Genomic DNA, 24,290 nt, shown 5'->3' with positions numbered 1-24,290 from the left:
TACATATATTAAGACTGGATTACATTAGTTGTTATTGAACTGATTTATTATTTGATCAGAGGCAGTTCTAATGTTTGGACTTCTAGGGGAATTTCACAACACATTCTCCATAAGGCATTACAGGAGACCTCGCCTTTCTCTGTCCCTGGGGAAAAGTCTGCTTACTCTGCTTTTTTTATGAAGTTTTCCAGCCTCTACTTTTTCTCATGCTCATGCCAGTTCTGATGCTGTTCTTGCTTTCACCAGTTTGTACTTGATCTTCATGTTAAAGTTTGGGCACCCATGGTGCCTTAACAAGTCAAAATCCGATTATATCCTCGTTAGAAATTTCCACCAGGCCCTGACTTTGTGCTTAATCCCAGAAGACCCTGATAACTCAGGTGAGAGTGATGTTTTTAATGAGAACTATACCTTGTTCTCTTTCACTAGGGAATGGATAAGAAGCCTTTGGTATTTTATGTCTTTGCCTGTCCTTTCAATTCCTAGGCTTGCCTCTGAGTTGGTGACCTCTTTGAAGAAGGTATAACATGCTTCTTAAATGTTTATATATTAGAAGAAATCAGAGAAAATGAAATTGAACATTAGCTAAAAAATAGGTAGTGACAGTATCTAGAAGAAAAAATAATTATAGCTCCCTGGAGGATATGACACCCTGTGTCACAGCTGGGTGTCTTTCCTTGACTTTTGCTTCCACTTTCTGTTTCTGCCACTGTAACTTCTCATTGACTCCAGAACACCAATGGTAGGGGCAGAAGTGGGTATGAGTGAATTTGGAATATAAAGACATTTGGATTTATTTGGTATCTAAAAACAATATTAGACTTACAACAATAACATACTTCTGGAAAGGAGAGTGTCTCATTTGTTTCAAAAGTTGAACCAAAAGGCATACAATGAAGTGATTTTACAGGGATGAGCAATCTGAGGATGAACTGAACTGACTTGAATAAATGCTTCCAGGAAATGACTTTGGGTCTCCAGAGTCCAGGTGATACTTCTCAACCATTGGTGAAGTAAAGACAGCACTAGGACTTGAATCCAAGACTTCCGGCTCCAAACGAAGGATAGGTTACCTTGTTACCCCCACCCACTGGCTCTCCATCCTATTAGTCTAACTAAGGACCTATTTCCCATCATAATAGAAAATCAAACATGTCAACTCTCTCTCCCTGAGCATGACATCAATATTGTGAGTCACACGCCTAATATATTTCTATTTTGATTTGCTTAATTATTAAAAAACCCTTATACTTCTAAACGACTTTTGCATCCTTTGGTGATATACTTCCTAGGAGTTTGAAAATAGTCACTTCACAAGGTTGCCACTCACCTTTATTGTTATTGCATAAGAATATATAAAGTTATATTTTAAAGGATTTTAATAACCTGCACTCTCAATGATCCTCTTGCAACACAGAATTAATTATATTCACAGTAACTTAATGAAAGTGACCAACTTTAAAACAAGAATGAATAATATATTCATCTTTGTCAGACTACATGTGATTGTTATATTTGGATTTCACCTGCTTAGAATGGTACCTTATATGATTGATCTTGGTTTTTTGAATATATTCTGATTTGAAAACTCAGAATAACATTCCTTTCTTTGCCATGACATTCAAAATATATTAAGCTCCTAAAATTTCCTTGCTTCTGAATGCTAGTATTTTCCAGAATATGGGGAAACTTCAATTTGTGAATATGCTACAGACAGAAAAAATTACAATTTAAAATATAACATTTAAGCAAATTACCAATCTCAATAAACATGTAAGTCCTTTTCTCCCAGGTGTCTATTGTATTTCTGATTTTGACTTACCTAGTTTTGTTCATTTTTGGCTAAGATACAATCACTATTATCTCTGAGTTTATTTCTCCAAGGATGCATGGATTAAATAGGGTACTTTGTCCACAGTGATTTGGGTCAAACTGAACATCATGTGAGATGCTTATGGCCCTAAGCTCCAGTCGGTAACTTTTTTTTTCCCCAAGCAAAGCAACGGCAGTTCTCCTAGAGACTCTGTGAAATGTATTTGCTAGAGAATTGAAATTACATAGCTCGCAGTCGTGATACAGTGTTAGGTGGCAAAGGCTGTATACATGATTTACATACTGTTTAGGATGGCACTTTAAAAAAATATTACGTGTTGGAAAAAACTGGTAACTATAAGACATTATAGTCAGTACAGTAGAGCAGTTATTGCTAGTCTAAGGGTCAAGAAGACAGGTTTACTAAGACTCAAATTTTATTTTAATCAGACCTTGGAAAGAAAAATAACAAAAGTTTCTAAACATGACAAATTAAGTACTTTGTACTTAGGGGTTGAGATTGGTTGTTATTTAGAACTTTTTTGAGCTGGTTTTAGACTGTATTTAGAGTTTTTGTCTCTTCTGAGCTAGGGCTAAGAGGCTGGTTCTCAGGGGCAGCGTGCCAGGTCCAATTTCGAATTAGCTATTTCATGTCTCTTCTAGCTAATGAATCCATTGATTGAATAATCACAAAATCAAGGGACTAGCAGAATCTATTGGGCTTGTAGTAATTAGAAGAAATATGTCAAAGAGCCACCCATGTCTATGTGTTAAACATGGTATCTTGTTCTAGCATTTATCACGATGTTGTGCTGATTATTCTATTTGCTCCCCATATTCATTCTCTGCTTTTTCCTCGCATAGCCTATATCACAAGGGTCCCTGGTATTTGTTTTATGATTGGACTTGGCCACTGGGAGGCACAACAAGGACATGAGAAGGTGGTTGGGGAGAGAGGTTAGGATATTTATTCATCCTCTCCATCCATGCTTCCTGACTCTCCTGCTACTAGTCCCTGTACTTTTCCTTCAGACTAATGGAGGACAGGGCTTCTGTCTGTTGCTGTTCCCTGAGTACCTTAGCAGGCATTGTTTGTTCCCTTAATCTTGTCCACTCCTTTGTAAATAGTACCTTAATTAAAATCTCATCAGTTCACTCTTTGGAGTAGACTCTAATTCCATTTAGAAACTTGATACAGATTTTTATTTTACTAGCAATAGGGATTTTAATTTTATTAGCAATAGTTAATTATATTTAAAATTAGCAATAGTAAATTCCCAAAATGTAAGTTACCTACTCAGTAATTCTAAATTAATTTCCTAAATTTTACTCAGTTAATTCTCAAACCAACTCTGGAAATGTTAAGAACAAAAATTTCTTATCTCCTTGGGCAAGGGAGATAACGGAAAGAATAAACAAATGGGACTACATCAAACTAAAAAGCTTCTGCATGGCTAAAGAAAACATCAGCAAAATGAAAAGGGAGCCAACCATAAGAGAAACAGATTTGCCAGTGATGCCTCAGACAAGGGTTTCATCTTCAAAATATATAAAGAACTCATGATTCAACACCAGGAAGACAAACAATCCAATTAAAAAATGGACAAAGGACCTTGGCAGACACTTCTCCAAGGAGGACATACAGAGGGCCAATAAGAAAGGATGCTCAACATCACTAGCCATCAGAGAAATTCAAATTAAAACCACAATGAGACCCCACCTCACGCCAGTCAGAATGGCCATTATTAACAAATCAACAAACAACAAGTGCTGGCAAGGATGTGGAGAAATGGGAACCCTAGTGCACTGTTGGTGGGAATGCAGACTGGTGCAGCCACTGTGGAAAACAGTATAGAATTTCCTCAAAAAACTAAAAATGGAATGCCTTTTGATCCAGCAATTCCATTGCTTGGATTATACCTGAAGAATCCTGAAACACCAATTCAAAAGAACCTATGCACCCTATGTTCATAGAAGTGTTATTTACATAGCCAAGTGCTGGAAACAGCCTAAGTGCCCGAAACAGCCTAAGTGCCCATCAGTAAATGAGTGGGTCAAAAAACTGGGGCACATTTACACACTGGAATGCTATGCAGCAGAGAGAAAAGAAGAACCCCTACCTTTTTTGACAGCATGGATGGAAATGAAGAGTATTACACTAAGTGAAATAAGCCAGTTGGTGAAATACAAATACCAATGCTCTCACCTATAAGAGGAACCTAATGAACAAAAAAAAAGAGGAAAATAGAACCAGATGCATAAAAACAAGGGACAGACTGACAGCGACCAGAAGGGGGGTGGGAATGGGGAGAAGGGAAGAGAGAAGGGGAAGGGTCTAGTCAAGGAACAGGTATTAATGACCCATAGACATGGACAACAGGGCTGGGACTGACTGTGGGAGTGGAGGATGGGTGGGACAGTAGAGAGCAATGGAGGAAAATTGGGATGACTGTACTAGAACAATAAAAAGCAATAAGAAAGAAAAAAGAAAAAAAAAAGAAAAACCTAAAAAGTGCACTTTTAACATTTTAACAAATTAAAAAACAAAATAAAACCAAACCAAACACTAATTTCTGCTCTCCTAAGTTTTCCACTGCCTGCCTAACTTCAATACAAAACTTCAACCAAACATTAGAGCGAAACGTAAAACAAACCAAGAGCTACCTCTCCTTCTGACCATAACAGTCTTCCAAACTTTACTTTGAAACAAATAAAATAGTAAAGCTAGGTTTACAGCTATTCAGGTATAACACAATCTCTACCTTTGCTGTCTATAAACCTTCTCATGTAAAGAACAAATTGGAATTTCAACTTTAGTAAAATTCTCAATTCTATATTCTTACATTAGCTAAGCCTAAATCTAGACTCAAACATATGACTTAGTTTACCATATTTTCTGAAGATACTTGCAAATATCTATTAAAATGCATGGTTAACAAAACAAAATATTTCTTAAGAGTAACAATATTTCACATTTCACTGTGGTTCAGATCCTTTGGCATAGAACTTTTAGGTGCTACTTCCATCACTTGTTTATTTTTTCTTAATTGTTATTGTTGTTGGTTTTGCTTTTATTTTCCTATCTTCAAACAAGAAATATACGCTTATAAGTAGAATAATCAACTAAAATCTTAGGAGTCTTCAGAGAGATCAGTACATAATAACATAACTAATCTTTTTAAAAAACAAAATTTCAGCATTTACCAATTTTGATTCAGTAGATCCAAAAACCTGTTTCTTAATTTTAATGATTATAGTTTTGCTTATTTTTTATTATTTACTTTTAGTTTTACTAGATTATTATCAACAAATGTGCCTTTTCAATACTTTTTAATTTTTAGCATTGTCTTTATGATGCAGTAGGATCAATTTTTGTAACTGTTTCTTGGACATATATAAGAAATATATATTATCATTCAACAAATATATGTTTTAAAATTTATTTAATACATTAATTTCTTAATTATGAATTCCAAATTTCTGTGACTTTTTCTTCTAGTATTAAGACTGATTCTGGTAAACATGCATTGAAATACTCAGAAATTTTTTCATCAACACTTAATCATTTTAAATACTCTTTGTTTTAATATTCAGATGCTATGTTGTTTGGTGCAAACATGTTCACTAGATTCTAGTATGCACTTATCACATCTTAATAAGTTATTTTCACTATATAATTCCTCTTTCACCCTGCTTAATGCTTCTGCATAAAATTCCACTACATCTCACATTTTCTTCTCAATCCCACATTTGTGTTCGTTGTATTTGCTGTCACTAGTGTGTCTTATTTCTTTAATTTCAAGATTTATTTTATTAATTAATCTCATTAAATACTGCATCACTATTTTATCTTTGTTTACTACAGATGTGAATCTTTATTCTTTTCAAAAAAGAATCTATTGTGCTTACATGTAGAGCTAGATTTATACAGTTGATTTATCTCTACTTTTAAATTTGTTTGCCTCTTATTTTACTCTTCCTTCTTTTTTCTATACTTTCCATGTATTAAAAGTTATCCCCTCATGTAAACTTAAAATCAAATGCTTATTATTATGTCAAAAAATGAGATATCCAATATCATCCCCTATCCCAAGACACACTATTTTATCTCTGCTTTCCTTACCCTCTAATAAAGAGAGGGTTGAGTACATGTACATCAGATATTATTAAATATAGTTCTAAGTACAAGTACACCAACAAGAGAAATATATTTATTGACTCAGAGAGATGAAGTAATCCTACATTTTAACATATAAAATAAAACAGGATATTACAAATCATACACCTTACTTTAGGAGTTTTATTGAGGGGATGCATATAGATTTAAACAAATTTGGATAGTTATGATGATACTGCTGTAAGAGTAGTGGTATTATAAAGATTATAGACAAAATAAGTTAATATATAAGTTAAATGGTTTCAAGATCAGTATACTATTTAATTCTTATATCTTCTTTTTCTACACCAAAACTTGATGTGTATTTAAGGAAATTTTATTTTTATATGTTAAGGAATAAAATGGTCCACTGGTCTCTAATATAGAAATTATCAAGATAATGTACATTTTAATGACTTAATTTTTAGCTTTTTATGGGATTTTATTGAAATAAGTCAAGATAATTTTATGATTTATTAAAATGAGGCTCATTTCAACTCAGCCCTTTTATTCTAAGTCTCAGCCACTTTGGTTGAAAAATATGTAATTAAGTGGAGGTAAAGAAATCTTTAAATACTCTATTGAGATTAATACAGCAATATAAAATTGCTAAATATAGAAATGTAATAAGTTATTGCATAGTACTATAGCAGAGCACTAAATAGCACTGCATATATTACATCAATTTTTCTTCTACTTTGTTATATAATTGCTGTACTGTTTAAAATTTTTACCAATTATTATTTGTATAAGTAAAGCATTGTCAATCAATTTTAAAGCAAACACTGTGTTGATTAAATACATATATGATGTGTCCATACAATGTGCTGGTCTATATGACATAAAAGATAGCAGAGATTTGGTGAGCATCACCACTACATCAGTAATAGGTGAAAAATTTAGAAGCCAATTACTGATTCAAGGATACTTACAATCTAATGTGAGTTGGGGAGGGGTACTATGATAGAAAGTAGATGAGAATGGAGTGAAATTGATAAAGAAGTATAGACATTTCTAGAAATCCTATTAGCTATGTCTCATGATTTTAATTATATTAGAAAAATAATGGCATGATATTCTTTTGATTGTCTTCAAGTATAGTTGTCATGTGACTTACTTTCACTTGTTGAATAATCCTGTGGGTCAAGTATTCCTGACTCCTGCAGGGATCTAATACAGGAATCCACCAGCTCAAGACCTGTTGTGAGTTCATCTTCAATATCCTTCTGACCATCTGAAATTACAATATTTTAAAGTGATAAACAAATATGTGATTATGTCAATATTAAAGCTTGAGGCAATTATTTAAAAATCGAAAGTATCCTAACCTAAGATATGACCTCTACGAAGTTCTCTAAATATTACATTGTAATCTTCAGTCAACCAGTCTTAAAAGCTACGGCCAGCCAACTCCACGTATCCATGAAGACCATAAGTGACTAGGGAATCGTGAGAACTTAACTGCCATGAAATTGAGAACTATCACAACAACTTCATTTAATTTTAGTGTCATGGTGTTGTCATATTCATTTTCATAAGTGTCTTTCTAAAGTTTACAAGGAAATTAGTCAATAGAAGTACATGTAATAAGTGTTCATCAAGAAGCCATACTTTACCTTGTGATTGCCAGTGAAACTGCTCTTCTGCTGAACTGTAAGAAAGAGAATACACAGGTATAATGCATCCATTAGAAACAAAAGGACCCTAGACTATCAGACACAAAGGCACACTATGGTGGTAATGGTGGCTTCATGGAACTTCCTTTAATTTCTTACTGAGAAAAAAGACCCCATTTTTATATAATCTTAACTTTAATCCATTTGATGCATACATCTTTTGATTCACAGGTATTAGCATGTTATACATAGACATTATCCAGTCATTTTCAGAAGACTAGCTCAATGTTTACAAAGCCTAACCTATTATACTTGTTCTTTATAATAGTTTTTACGTACATGCAGTGCTACCCAACTTTAATATTTTAAAAATACATCTGAATAGTTTCATGTAGACTTTATGAGGAAGACTAAGACAGAAATCGCTTTTCTCTTTTTCACTATAAAGAAGATAAAATAAAACTATACCTTCTTCTAGACATTGATTATTATAGCTTAAATTAAGTAATTTAAAAATTATAACACTTTATCACCAATTGATTATATAGTTCCCAAATTCTCACTTTATACATTCATCTTACAAAATAACCTCAATAGAATGGCTAGTTCATATACATGATATGCCAAAGATATTGTGCAGAATAAGTCTGTGTAGGCAACAGAGATTCACTTTTAAGTGATTTATCAAAAAATGTAAATAAATTTAAAATTTCTAAATATAAATAATTTTCATCATATATGCAATTATTTCCATCATGCTCCTTTTAATGTCAATAATTGAGAACTCTAGATGCCAATTACTGACAGGCATCACTTTCAGAATGACTTTCTACACTTATTTCACTGCATCTTTTACTCTGATCAGGTAGCTTCTATAAATAGATCATCAGTTTCACAACAGCAAGTGGGCTTTAGAACTCTAATTTGTACATTGGAAATAACTTCTGAATACATTTACAGGGGAAAAAAGGAGTCCTGGTATAAATCAGTATTCAGAAAAGCCATTATTGATACAAAGGAATACAAGAGTAGTCCCTTAAGAGACATATGACTTTTTATAGAATATCATGTTCTGCAGCCAATACATTTGAGCAAACTTGCAAGTGGTTTTACAATGATGAGAGGTATAGAGAATAGATACATGAAATGATAACATTACAAATTCAGTCCCATGCAACCTTTTCTTGCATCAAGAAGATGTAGCATTATACAGCAGTAAAATCTAACTACAGAGTTTAACACTTAATACAGAAATATAACCCTATGATCAATATTTAAAAAATTGCTGAGCATGTGCATTTAATAAGTGTTATTAATATAGAAATAGAAAATGCTTTCATATTTGTAGCAGGTGGAATGATGTCCCTTGCCCCCCCAAATATATATCCACATCAAATCCCTAGAGAGTGAGAATCATTGAAATAAAAAGGGTTTTGGAGGTGTAATTAAAGATCTTCTGATGGGATAAGTGTCCTTAGGAAAGACAGAAGAGGAGAGAGACTCAGAGGTGAAGGCCACAAGAAGAGGGAAGCAGAGATGGAGGTTATGCCTCCACAAGCCAAGGAATGCCTGGAGCAGTGGAAACTTTGAAGAGGTAGGGAAAGATCCATCCCTGGAGCCTTTATAGTGTTCACAGTCCTGCCAACACACCTTGATTTTGAACTTCTGGCCCCCTAAACTGTGAGCGAATAAATTTCTTTTGTCTTAGGCCACTCAATTGTGTTGATTTGTTATGGCAGCCCTAGGAAACTGACACAATATTTCTTTCATACAATAAAAATGTTCTGTGATATCCTCCAGGATTTACTTCTACATTCCTTTTACCAGTACTGCCCTTTACTAAGTGCTTACTGCATACCAGGGCTCTGCTAATTCACATCAATCACAAATTTATTTTGGTGGATGGAGAGTAATAGGCTTGTTGATGATAAATAACTTGACCACACAAGTCGTAAGGAACTCAGCAGGGGTTCAAACTAATCTGTTCAACTCCAAAGCTCATACTGCTAACTCTGATCTAAAACTGTAGGGAGAAACACACTAAGGTTACTTCCTACCCAAAGCAGTAAGAGTGAGCAAGTCACTGGAAGCTACTTCCAGGGCTCACCAAAGTCCCACCCTTATCTCCTCACAGGCACGATCAAGACCACACGTCCCTGTCCCCTTGCACACAGATAGGGTCATTAGAAAGTCTGTGAGAATAAAGGACAAGTATCACCTCCTGCCCCAACCAGAGAAAGGCAGGGATGAGATCTTCAGGCCTCATTCCTTGCTAAGCCCTGTGTTAGATGGGTCTCTGAGTCACCATGTGAAAGAAAGATCTCTGCCAACCCAGACCAGACAAAGCATGAGTAAGGAACCCCTGCTGAGTTAAAACTGAATGCTGGAGGGTTGTTTCTTTAGAATAAATATCACACTAAGTAATTCAGAAGTGTGCCATTATTTGAGTACATAAGGCATTCCCTGCTTCTTTACCTTTTATTTCTACACAGAGAGATGGAAGAAGATGTCCTGGTCACTCCAGCACAGATCAGGTGACACTATAGCTGTGCTCATCCTTGGAGATGGAGCCTAATCTACAATAATGGGCGATTTCATATGCAGAGCCACACTTCCCACAATTACATAATATTTACTTTTGGTTCATTTCTTCTAAAAGTGTTTATTTTATGATGCAACAGAAGCAAGAAGAATAATTTTTTACTACAACAGAAAATTACCATTGTCAGTGACTATAAAACTACCCTCTCAAAGCAGAACTGCCTTCCTTTGGGGCAAAAAGCATTAATCATTCAAATGGGTTTCTGATGCCTTTAGCACTGTTAAAAATGCATTAAAAGTATGAATGATCACAGAAAATGAAAATCCCAAGAAAACCTAGTTTGGGTTTTATTTCCTCTGAATGTACATTTACTCTGTCTTTTAGTGGATACAATACAATTACATTTTATGCATTAATTCCTTCTCTTAAAAGTGCTGTAAGGTGGATGATTTTTAAAAAAGTAAACAGACTATTTTATTCATTCAATAAACATGGATTATGCCTGTGTCTCTGGCATTCTTATTTCAGGTGTTTAGTAATTACTTATGGTGAACTTCCTCCCACTAATATAATTCAATTTAATATAACATAAAAGTCATTTTTTGAAGCACTCATAACTACATGCATATTCAATTTCAGGAAATAAAGTAGGCTTTCATTATCAAGATGCTATTTTTAAAAATAGAACTCATTGTAAGGGAAATCATTCCAAATGTATTTAACCATAATGATGTATAAGTTCCAGAATCCAAATATTGTGAGAAAAATGTATAATGAAGACTATCATAAGTAATATTTAACGTTTAAACATATACCTAAATATGAACATCAATCAGCGATGTTAAGAAAGTTTTTAAAACAATATATTAAAAGGACCAATTTTAATAGCTAGTACTCATCTAGTTCTCATTTTACACCTCATTATTCCCAGCATGACAGTCTCTCACCCACCTCCGAGCCATTTCTAACAGAAATATATAGAGGAAAGTTCAGTTTCTTAAGGTCAAGAAAAGATACAAAGCACACAATTATTATAGCTATTCCTTATGAACCCACTTAAATATATTTAATTTCTTTTTTTAAAACTTTTTGATGCCCAAAGCATTAATCTGCACACTGTCACACAGTGTACTATTGCTCACAAAATCTTTCAAAATGAAATAAAGGTAAGGACATCTTGAGTCTTTTGTTAGTTTGCTTCTAAGTCAAGCAATGTACCTAAAACATAAGCCAGAAAAACCATTGTGAAGGCACATGCTTCTGAACTGACATTTGACTGTATGTAGCCCACAGAAACAAAGAGCCTAATATTTATAACGTCCACAGGACCCCAAATTGTATTCCGACATAAAGTACTTTTTAGGATATGGGTATTCATACAGCCACACCAAAAGAATAGGCGCTGGTTACAGAATAAAGTGACGTTCGTCAAAAGTCCTAAGCACTGCAGAAATATGACATATTCAACAAAAATGGTGAGACATGGTGTGCCGTGGAGCTTCGCTTTACGCTGTTGTCATCCTTGTGGGTGAGCGTGCGGTATCCAGTCCTTACCAGTGAGGGTCGGTGTTCGAACCCTGCTTCCTCCAGAACTGCCCTCTACTGCCTGTGGTCTCTATGCATATCTGTGATACATTTTCAAATGGATATTGTACTTTTTCTGCATAAAACTAGACTCTTTCTTTCTTTCTCAGATCACACATCTTTCTGCTTTAACCATTTCCACCAAAAATACAATTCTACACCTATTATACAAAGGTTTACAAGGTGACAATGGATAGCGACAGCATGAAGCACCAAAACTAGCTGACCATGTGCACAGTGGGGAAATGCAGGGGCTCGAAGGCCAGACCCTGAGACTGGAGACCAGCTCTGCTTCTTTTAATCTTGGACCCTTTGGGAAAATTACATTAACTCTCTTGTCCTAAATGAAGACATTTGGAGGATTAAATAAATATTTTATATCAAGTGACTTATCAGGTGAGCAGGGCCTGGCACATTCTGACCAAGTATAGAATTGCTTCTTATTTTATAATATATTGTTAAAATGGTTTATATGGCATATAGATTTTGGTTTATTCTAATCTCTTTCATCCCTTGGAGTACATTGCAGGCTTTTGTGTGAGGGTCAGGAAGGGGCAGACATGGGGACCAGTGGACACTGAGAAAATACCCAGGCATAGTGGAATCTATGGCTAGGCTGTTGGTCACATCAATCTTAGAGACAACGGTAAAACAAAGACACCACAAACTCTTGGTGACACTCCCTGCGGCATTTCAGACACATAGCAGAGAGATACAGCCAGCGCCCGTGACTTTGCAGTTCATAGGGGCACGGGTAAGAAAGTGCACAGAACTAGAGGATCATGGCATGAAGAGGTGTGTTCAAGGCATTAGTACACACCGGGCCATGGGACATGGAGTGCATTACTTACTCGCTCTAAGCCTCAGTTTCCCCATTTGTAAAATGAGCCTATTACAAGAATTTTCCCCCTAGGGATCACATGAAAGTTAAGTGTGTAATGCCCAAACAACAGTGCTGGGGATATAGGAGGCTTTAAAAGAAAAAAAATAGGCAAGCCCTGGCTGCTGGGGCTCAGTGGATTGAGCATTGGCCTGCAAACAAAGTGTCGCTGGTTCGATTCCCAGTCAGGGCACATGCCTAGCTGCACGCCAACAGGTCCCCAGCTGGGGGTGTGTGAGAGGCAACAACACATTGATGCTTCTCTTCCTCTCTTCCTCCTTTCCCTTCCCTCTAAAAACAAATAAAATCAAATAAAATAACAAAAAATGTTTTAAAAAAAATAAAAGAAAAAAAATAGGCTATCATTCCAAATGCAGAGGAACAGAGGCCTGGGAAAGTACAGCCAGATCATAGGACTGAAAGTCCAATAGGTCAACAATATGGAATTCATCATGTCTGTTTGGGGACCGATAAATATAATCACAGAAATATGTTATAGGCTTTGCAGAACTGAAATTGTCTGTCTACTTTTCCACACTAAACTGGGGATGAAAAACTGGGGGGTAGGGGGTAAGCTGTCTGTGATTTTCAAAGAATGATGATTTTCTTTTAAACCACAAGTTTTCCAATAAGTCTTACGCAGGATGCCCCTTTTGGCAGCTGCTACTGGTTTTGCCTTAGTAGAATCTGAAAGACCACTTGCTATTTTCAAAACCTGGGAAGAAAATAAATCAGACTGGAATTGCTATTATGCATTTTCTTTTTTAGTTTGAGGCAGAGGAAATTCATATTCTAAACTAATTTTTTTTGGAGTTGGACAGATTATCTAGGTAACTGGTAGAGCAGAGAGGTATCAGCGCCCAGGCTGTAGCCTAAACACTCATGGTTCCAATATTTATCACAGAACACACCACACTGTCAGGTCCGTGAGCTGGCCAGCTAGAGCTAAACAAAGGAGAATTAACATGAATTTTGTTCTGTTTTCATTCCTTCAAAATACACACTCCAGTTTCCAGCAAGCACAAAGAATCAGCCCCAGGATCACTCACCCAAAATGTGCTATCCACACAAAAGCCAAGCTCTTACCATGGGAAAGACATGCATTCAAGTTTCTCTTCTTTAAAGGCTTTAATAATTTTGGAACTGATTGTACATACAGGAGACATGTTGTATATGGAAATGAATCTCATAAGAAGGAAAAAATGGTGAATTATAAATTAGAAAATTCTTATGGTTTATCTCCCTCTCTAGTTTTCTGGGAGAGTTCTCATGCATGGGCTAGGTATTTTTTTAACTGCTTATACAGGACCCCAAAATTTTATAGTAGTTGAAGCAATGTCCCTGAGTGCCTGCCACATTAGACAATAAATGCCATAATACTTTTGTCTGTGAGCATCCTGTAAATTGAAATGTAGTAAATTACAATTGCAGATGACCAGGGATACTATTCATCCATTGACTCTGAGATCTCATAATTTTCTGAAACACCTTCAAACTATCAAATATAGAACAGCTCATGTGATTTATGTGCCAGATGCATTATATACTGTTATAGTAATAATTTCCACTGATGTTCATTGTACTTCATGGTTAGACCTTTGATTAACCTGATTGCTTCATTCACTGATCCTGAGGTGGAAAGAGACCTCACTGTATTTTGCAGTCTGATCATTCACAACTGATTTCTTAGGCAGGAGGAGAGTAGTTGATGTGTTTGCTGACAGTGGTGGCACCTATATGAATGTTTTCAGATGTTTCAATTTTCAGTTTTCTGTGTTTAATATCCCAGCATTGTCCCTGTTTTTATGGGTTTATCAGTGAAGGGAGCTCCTTAACCTTGGAGATATCTCTGAGCAAAAAGAGATGTCAAATTCATGTTTCCCTAGCTTCTTCAGATTACTATTTGTATGTGAGTATGTAAGAAGTGTGTTTATGTGTATGCACCTCTGTGTGTAAACATGCATATATGTGTGGACCTCATGCATCTGTTCCTCTGAAACATGCCAATTTTCTCAGAGCTTTTCTTTTACCTGCTGTTATTTCATAAGTGTGTTGTCTATTACAGTATTGAATTGGACTTAAATTGATATGATTTTATTAATAGAAGCGAAGCTAACAGCTCTTAGACATTTAATGGAAATTTATGCAAATAGCCATTGCCTGTTTCACAGAAAAGAGAAAACCTGATTTTTTGTTTTGTGACTGAACACCGACAGATGATTGTAAGAATAAATTTCAATTTTAGTGTCCTTATAGAGCAGAAAACATGTAATATTCATAAACAACTCTCACGGTATTATAGATCTTCACTTCCTTATGAGCAGTAGTGGTTTTAAAACAATTTGAAAGTTCAGTTTAAATGTTTAATGCGTGTTCAAATGTTCATAGCAGTAGTCCTAATTGCCAGATACTAGAAACAACCAAATGTCTTGCAACAGGTGAATGGTTAAACAAGCTTATATATCCATACAAGGGAGACATATGCAGCAATAAAAAGAAATGGACTATTGCTATATTCACAACAACTTGGAGGGATCTCAAGGGAATTATGCTGACTGCAAAAGATACATAACATTCTTAAAATAACAAAATTATAGACATGGAGAACAGGCTACGGTTGCCAGGGCTTTGGGAGTGTGAGTGTGGCTATAAAGAGCTAACATGAGGGTCCTTGTGTGATGGAGCACTCTTGCCTGTTGATTCTGGTGGTGGTTATACAAAGCTACTTCTGTGATAAAATTGCATAGAAATGCACACACACGCTCATAAATGAGTGCATGGAAATCTGTGGATTGTACCAATGTCAATTTCCTGGTTTTGATATTGTACTATATAGTTATGCCCAATATTTCCATTGTGAGAGTCACAGGAAGTTATAAAAGGTTATAGGAGACTTCTGTAAGTATTTTTTCTGGCAACTTCCTAAGAATCTATAATAACTTCCAAATAAAAAGCTAAAAAAATAAGAAGGTATGGTTTGGTGTGCTTTGTGCTTTCTTTTTCCTGAATTGGTTTTTTTTTTTTTTTTTTATGTGCAATATGCTCAATTATTTTCCAGTAATAATTAAACTAGAGTTTTAAAAATATTGGGAATAGTAGAATAAAAAGAAAGAAAGGAATGAGTGGAGAAGGAAGGGAAAAAAGTAAAAGAAACCAGGGGTCCCTTCTGATTATCCTTTCTGTTCTCCAGTCTTAGCAGCCAGAGCTCAGGGGCCACCACCTGGGCCCATGACTGCTTTTTCTGTGCATGAAGGCACGAGCCCTGGAACATAATGCACAAATCACACTGCCCGCCACCAATCAGATTCAAGAAACTGCTGCTTTTGAATGAAAACTCATCCATTATATCTGAGCTTATCAGATCCCTGAATGCACTTGCATTGCCTTATGTTTACAGGGAAAATTAAAAAATGGTACAAGTGTTAATGCAGTATGCATGTGTCCAGAAGACCTCATATAATATACATTGGCTCTCTAGAAGCATGGTCATTAAAGTTATGCTTTTGCCTGGCAGATGTGCTCCTGCCCCTACCACTAACTTCAGGGGAGCTATATAGCCCCGTCAATTTGTTTCCATCACCCCTTCCCCCCTATTCTGACTCTTGGAAGCTGGTCTATTCGGTTACAGCTGTCTGTTTCTTTTTATATTTATTGCGATGCAAAAATATATTACATTAAAAATATCACTGTCTTTCCAACACTTAATATCTAATATTTGAAACTGAAAAGCTGGATCAGCCTCATGTTCTCCCCATCTTACCATCACATGGTGATTGTGTTTGTCCTGAAGTACCTCCATTTATGAAGGAATGAGGATGTGAATGTGAGGTCTCACTAAACAATTGTATTGCCAGCCAAGTGTATGAAATCACTTAAAAATCCATGAGTTAAAATACCTACTAATGCTCTTAAGATATTTAAAAGCATCTCTCCCCCCAAATCACTTTTGAGATCCTAAGCATCTCCCTACCCATTCTCCCTTGTAAATGTCCTTTTAAACCTACTCCCCTTAAATGACATAGTTGGAACTTTTTGTTTACTCTTGCCTGGTGATAGAAAAAGCTCTATGCCAAAGATTCCCTCCTTGATAAATATTCATTAGGCTTTTCTGGGTTCCCTTTTTGACTAGGTCCAATCTTGGGCTCCTGTGTCCTTTCCTATAGAGTCCAGTTTTAGCAAGAATTTTTCTAAGTCGGTATAACTAGCATCCCCTACACTCCATATCTGATAACCCTGGATATCTGATCAGGTTCTTCATTCACCATTTCCCAGGAGATGTCTAATCGCCCTGGTTTGTCTTCAGCAAGAATCCTGTTAGGTTGATTTTGCCAGAATCCTCCCTTTTTCCTGATGCTTCCTCTTAGTAATTTACCATCCATAGACCCCGACCCTACTCCTTCGCTATATTCCCACTTTTCCTTGTTGCATTTGTAGTTGAGTTCAATCTCTCTCTCCCACTACAAAACCAGATTGCAGTAGCCCCTCTTGAATAAAGTCTGCCTTGCCATTCTTCAACATGTATCAACTCAATAATTTTTTAACACTATCACAGCTTCCCCATTGCCTGAAAGGAATATAGACAAAGTCACATGCCTTCTCTATTCTCAGTCCCCTCATAGGTACTAAAATAAAATGATAAGGGTGGGCTTCATGCGAGTGAAACCTATGGTTGCCCCAAATTAAAACTGACCCACACTTAAGAGGGCCCCAAGCATAGTTTAATGCTCTACTGTTGCCATCTTGGAACTCAATAATTCTAATTTTGAACTACTTTTGTAAGTAAAATGCAATGGGACAATAGAAGATGTATGTCAGTGGAGAAAATATGCACAATATGCATGTTCTCTGCTCATTGCTGCCTCATTCCCATATAGCATTTGCTATGTCCTGCGGGACACATGGTGCATTGTGGGAGTTGAGCAAGATTTGAGGTGAGTACAGGTACTGACAACCCACAAAGGCTATGCTTTCCTTTCAAACCAGAATTTACTTAAAGTGGCAAAATCAATGATGGTCTAAAAAACAGGAATGATACTCTGTCATATACTTTCTTATTCATGTTACCCCCCTATGTTGGCCCACTACTTATGCTGGAAATGATGACCTAGAAGGAAAGGGAAAGATGGGAACCCACAGTTCTATTTCCTTTTAGTCCTTTATCTTCAGTAAGGGAGTATTTGTAAAATATGTGTATATTGGGAAGTGAAATAAAGACAGTTGAGGTAGATTTGTGCAATGTCTTCACTGCTCTGGTAAGAAGGAAATACATATGCATATATGGGCTATGGAATATGAATCACCTAAATTCAATAATTCTGTGTATAAGCAAATGCCCCTATATTTACATTTATATCTGGCATTGTACTTATATAAAGATAAGTGGTAATACTATGTTAATAACTTAAAATTTTAATTTTTTACTTACTTAGAATGACATTTTATAGTAAAATACATCATGACAAGTTGAGAGAGAGAGATCATGAAAGAAAAAAAAAAGCTTTAGTATCTTTTTAGTACTTTTAAAGGCATTTTTCCTCCACCCCTGCTTGTTGGAAAAGTTCATATTTTCACTTTGCACTGGGTATTGCAAATTTTGTAGCTGGTTCTGAACATGAGCTACCTCAGATGGCCATTGTGGGGGTTAAATGACAAAATAGATGAATGTCCAAGGCATAGAGTATCAACCAGTGTTTCTCTACTCTTCCTGATTCAGTCCACCCAGCAGCCTCCCTCCTATTCTTCTTGCCTGTAGTTTTTCTTGCTGCAAACAATGATTCTCCATGTCACTGAAATCAACATCCAAAAGCAGAAATCTGATCATGGAAATCCCTAGTTCAAAAGTTTTCAGTGGTTTCCCATTGCCTGTGAGATAAACGCAAGCACCTTTGCAGAGTACGCTTGGTCTGCAAGGACCTCCTTGACCTACCTTGAAGGCTCAGTCTTAGCTGCCTGCCTTAGAGGTTTAGGCCAACTGAGGCTCTCCACCCTCTCAGACCCCAGAGCAGCTTTATCATTCAGCAAAACATGCTATGATGATTTGTTTTTAAGTATTTGTCTTTGCCAGACTGTGAGCTCCTTGGGGACAGAGACCAAATAGGGTTCATCTTTGTGTTACCCGGTATGAAGCTCTGTGTCTAGTACTCTTACAACATTTGTTCACAAATAAGATCAACACAGCACAAGGTGGGACTTCCAGTGCACATTGTTGAAGTGCAATTTTTATTTATTTTGTTGAATTTTGTCTTCCTTTGAGTTTGCACTGTGACAACAAGGAACAATATGCTATTTTTTCAATTTGGCTTAGGAACAGATCTATCTTTTTACATTCAATATTATTTTGCATTAGTTTCAGGTGTATAGCATAGTGATTAGACAGTCATGTGGTTCCATATAAATAAGGTAAATTCATCCTTTGCAAGTTAACACTGCATGTTATGCCAATATATAGTAAACTCTTTTTTCACACGTTAAATTCTGCTCAACCTATAGACTTTAACAAACTAATTTTCCTCCCTTTAATTAAGCTCGTCCACTCACGCTTCCTGTTAAATGAAACATTATTTTCACTTATAAATGTTCCATGATGTGTTCCTAGTGATTTTTAATTGAAGACAATTACACGAAGATGAATCAGAACTCATCAGTGGCAGTTGTTATTAGCACGTCCCCGATCTGCTCATGCTGACTACTTGTGGGTTTAAGGCAACAGGGCAAAGCAGGAGCCCGGAGGGAGCTCTGATGAAGCAGCTCAGGAATGTCCCAGGCAGCAAGGGCATCCTTCATGTTTAATTTGTTGGTTTAATCTGGCTAGAGAGGAACTGACAAAATCCTCATCACCTAATGTGCTTAATGGTCTAAATGAAATGAGTTGCTGGTGTTGGTTTAGTTCCTATTGGAACCATTTCTAAGTCATATAAGCCCCTGATAAATAACTTTAATGAGCCCTTCTCACAGAAAATTCACTATGGAAACTAGACTTGGCCATTTGCATAGATTTCCCAAAAGCATCAAAAAAGTGAAATGATTAAAGAATCTCTAGAAAGTGGGTTATCACACCCCTGAAAACACAGGTCATTTTCCCCCAAGGAGAAAATGGTAGTCCAACTGGAGGAGAGATTTTCTTCAATTTCTTTTCCTATACAGAAAGAGAACACCAGGAAAACAAAGGTAATTTTGGTTTTATTTACGTGGTGGGGTTGATTTGCATTTTCTCTAAAGGAAAATAAAGTGAATTTTTTTTTTTACTATTATGATTTAATATTAAACTATACACAGACACATACACCCTCTCTCAGAAAGAAGTAAAATGTTGAAATGTGGCTTAAAATAAAATAAAGTCAGAGAACACACGTTTCTCTTGCTTCATTGTATAAATGGTTAATAGCATAAAAATAATAGTGCAGTTAAGGACCATTTAAATTGTTTTTAAAAAGCACAAAGTCAAAACAAAAATAGTTAATGCACTATCTTGGTAAATAACCTGATTTTTCCCCATAGTGAGTAGATATGCTAGACACAGAATGTCAATTCACTAAATTGATGAAGATATGTTTCATTATTTTGTCATTATCTATTTAGACCACCTTGCATGTGCAAATACACATGCACAGTACACATGCACACACACACACACACCCTAACCACCACCACCAATAGCAATAACATTCTTCTCATCCTAATTCGAAAGCTGGGACAGCATTTTGTGTCAGGGAATAGAGAATAGAAATGTCCAGTGTTTAGCCGTAGGGTTCATATAAGGACAATGTAACTTTTGTGTATATTAAGCATAAGGGTCATACTTAATATCTCTCATTTCTTCTCCTTTTCAGAGATTCAGTGAAGAATTCTAGCCTGTTATGCTGTAAATTTGGAATGGTATTTCAAATGGATTGAGTATCTTAATGTGCCTGGGTCCTTCAAAATTGTCAACACAATTTGAAAAAATAAACATATACAACTTATTGGGAATAGGTCAGTAGGAATACCTTTATATAAAATAAAATAGTATGAGGCAGACATTCTTCACTAAGGTTATGCCGTTTAGTAGAGAATTTCTATGGAATTTCTTCTACTTCTTTCTGAACTGTCTTTTGGTGAAAGGTATTGTGTTGCTTGTCTGCTCTGAGCCTGTGTTTTGTAAGTCAAAGTGAAAGGGACAAAGAGCTCTTAGAGGAAAACTCAACTAAAACTATAATAAATTCACAGAGAGATCAGAAATCAACAGGTAGCTTTTGGACCAATACCCAACAGCTTCAACGTAGCAGCTAATCCTGACTAGTTCAGCCAGTTAAACCAGGCACACATGTCAGAGATATGTGTGATGAATTAAAATTATCCATGAATTCTTGCCACTTTAGCCATTGAGAAGTGATGTCTGTTTCCTCCTTAGCTCATTAAAATGCAGTGGAAGTGATGCTTTGGAACCTTGGAACTTCTTAAGACTGGGCCTCAAGAGGTCTACAGCTATAAGATACATTCACAACAGAATGTTCCTTTCGGGAAGCCAGCCTCTACAGAAGAAGGCTGACTACTGGGTGACACCATGCTGTGAGGATGCTCGAACTAGCCATGTGGAGATTGAGGGGCCACATAAAGGGGTGAGTCTCCTTAGACTTTTTATATGAGTCCAGCCAGTAGGGTAGATGACCCCAGTTAATGCCACAGGCAACAGACCTACCAGCTGAACCCTGCCTCAATTTTTGAGCTATAGGAACCTGAGAAAGTAAAATGGTGTTGTTAAAGCCACTAGGGTCTCGCCTAGCTCGTTGAAGGTAATAGGTAACCACAACAATGTGCATAGCATAGCACACTCCTTGGCAGCCAACAGCTGTAGTGGAAACTGATCTAATGATTGACTTTTCCATTAACAAGGGATAATGTATTTTTGCTTTTTATTTTGAAGAGAAAGATACTTGCAGAAACACAGGGTTAAACATTTAACCATCTTTTTCATAGTATCCTGAGAAATTTATCATCTATTTTATTGAATTCTTCAATGAATTAAAATGAACACACTAGATATAACTCCATATTATAACCTTCTGGGGTTGAGATCATTTTTTAAAAGTAAAGCACTTATGGCCTATTACCTTGAGAAAAATAGTTTGAAATGGAAATGATATATAAAACTATAAATTAATACTGGGCTACATAGAAAGTATTACAAGTTTGCATAAAATGGGTATATAACAACATGAACTAAAAAATATAAAGCAAACTTCACCAGGAAGCTATGTGGGCAGATATGTGGTTTAAACCAGATCTTGAAAGAAAAGATGGGATAAAATTGGATAGCAGAATGGAGGGGAATTCCACTTGAGTATTGACATGGCAGATTTCTAATATGAACTGAAGATAAAAACAAAATCAATAACTTATTTAAGTCAGTTTAACGTGTCTAGACAACACCCTAGCTAAGCTCTGCAGAGTGTAATTCAGCCTGAGAAATATTTCTCCCAACGCTATTGTGGAGGGTGGTGAGTGGCAATTTCAACCGAGCAGTGATATTTGTGTTAGATCAAAAGGAGATTGTGAGAGAACAGACCAAATAAGATGATAAGCAAAACCGAAGCAAAAACAAAACTAACCAACCTAACAAAAGAAAAACACAAAGTAATGGGGACCTACTGCAGAGACACCTTGCTTTGGACTTATTACTGTGTGCATGTGTGTGTTGAGTGTGTGTGTGTGTGAACACATATTTTGCAATAGCACATATCTAAGGTTTCTCTGGAAGAAGAAGGTTGAAATTAGCTATGTAGTTAAATTTTATAGGCAAAACTGCTGTGAAACAAAGTGTGTATTTTCCCCACATCCAGATTTTCCTAGGCGTTTGATTCTAACACTGCCATGCTAGCAGTTTTAACATATACCTATGTTAAATAATCTATAATAAGATAAAAAATGCTCAATCAGGGAAATGCAAATTAAAACCACAGTGAGGTACTGCTTCATAACTGCTTGATGACTATTTAAAACATACTGATGGCTTGTATGAAAAGAAGGCCTCAAGAAAAGGAGAAAGTAATACAAAAAGCAGAATGAAGACGGGGGACTGCAAAGGCCAATGTTGGTGCCGGCAAAAAGTGAGCTGGGGATTGGACCACAGGAGTAAAGATTCTTCAGTGACTCTCTGTGGTGATTGTGTAGCTTTTTCACATAAGAACTTTTATGTGAAAAAAATATTGATGCTACCAAGTGCTGGCAAGGCTGCAAAGTGACCGGGACTACAGCATGCCGCTGTGGGAGTGTAAAATTGTACAGCTGCTGTGAGGAAAGATCAGCCAGGTCCATACGAAATGGAACATACAGCTACTCAATGATTCAGTGAGTCCCATCCGAGGTATCTTCTTGAGAATTACAAAACATACACATGTACAAAGAATTGTATGAGAATGTTTTTGGCTGCTTTATTTGTTACAGCCCCAAACTGAAAAGAGCCCAGGTATTCAACAATTGGAGAATAAATAAGTAATCTGTGGTACAGGAGAATAAATAAGTAATCTATGATATATTTATATAAGAAAAGTTGCTAAGCATTGAAAAAGACTAGTAATACATGTAACATCATGGATGAATCCAAAAGTTTCATGCTCAGTGAAAAAAGACACCTTGCTAAATAACACACACTGTTGATTCCATTTACTATGAAATTCTCTAACAGGAAAAACTAATCTATGGTAGGAGAAAAAAACAAAAGAGAACAGTAATTGCCTTTGAGAGAGTAGGATGGGGATTTACTGGAGAGGGGCACGAATTAACTTCTTGGGGTGATGGCAATGTTCTGAATCTTTAGAAAGGTTTGGCTCACACATTTGTGTCCATTTGATGAATGGCACACTTTAGATTTGTGCATTTCCTTGTATGTAACACTGTACTTCAAAAAATAAGACCTGGAAATAAATATCAAACTCCATTACTGTTATGTGTGCTAAGTATTTTGGGGGGAGGTATACTGACATCTGTGATATTTTTGAAATGTATCAACAAATAAAATTAGCTATTTAACCTATATAATTTGTTACATAACAAATATCATTTGAATGGATGAATAAGTATGTGATAAATCAAGTACATCAGACTCTAAGTGGTAGGTTGTAGGTCGTTGATATTTGAATGTTCATGGTAAAATTCTTTCAACTCTTCTGTATGTTTAAATTTTTTTCATAATTAAATGTTGGAAAAGAACTATCCACAGTATTAGCAATTAGGAATAGAATGAATTCCATTTTTCTGGCTTAAACATGTGTGGTCCATGGGAAAGGAAGAAAAGCAAATTCCTCAAGTAAAGAAACTATGCATAGTTTAATCTTACTGGGTAGAAAATAGAGCTGGAACATACAGACAATAATCAACAAAATGCTTGATTGTTTTCTTCCAATACTAACCCAAAATAAAATACTGTATTTTATTACAGAAATACCTTAGATATTCAGTGTTATGAGAGGAATGTCTATTTTGGTTGGTATTCTATTCAAGGGTTGACAAATTCTTTCTATAAAGAGCCAGAGGTTTTACACATTGTGGGCCATAAGGTCTCTCTATTGCAGCTCTGGTGTTGCAGGGCAGAAGCTGCCACAGACAACACCTGAACAAATGGCCAGGCTGCGTCCCCATAAAACTTTATTAACACAGGCAGACAGCAGGCGGGGTTCAGCCCTCGGGCTGAAGTCTGCCAACTCTTCTATGCATTTGAAGACT

At 36.0% G+C, this 24,290-nt stretch overlaps 1 protein-coding gene across 4 annotated transcripts in view; it reads right to left on the bottom strand.

Moving 5' to 3' along the window:
* The window catches only part of CTNND2 (catenin delta 2), an 821,463-nt gene that overhangs the window by 398,266 nt on the left and 398,907 nt on the right, over positions 1–24,290 (bottom strand). For all 4 annotated transcript variants that reach the window (XM_090276223.1, XM_090276225.1, XM_090276224.1 and 1 more), the window contains exons 4-5: positions 7,585–7,619; positions 7,086–7,202 (exon numbers count right to left, since the gene is read on the bottom strand). In XM_090276223.1, the coding sequence (XP_090132349.1) occupies positions 7,086–7,202; positions 7,585–7,619 (152 nt within the window). The remainder of the gene's footprint in view (positions 1–7,085; positions 7,203–7,584; positions 7,620–24,290) is intronic.

Source organism: Furipterus horrens, unplaced genomic scaffold (assembly GCF_987537825.1).
Source record: "Furipterus horrens unplaced genomic scaffold, mFurHor1.1.pri manual_scaffold_5, whole genome shotgun sequence".
Lineage (NCBI taxonomy): Eukaryota > Metazoa > Chordata > Mammalia > Chiroptera > Furipteridae > Furipterus > Furipterus horrens.
The sequence above is the reverse complement of the archived record's forward strand: the minus strand, read 5'-3'. Positions and strand labels throughout refer to the sequence as shown.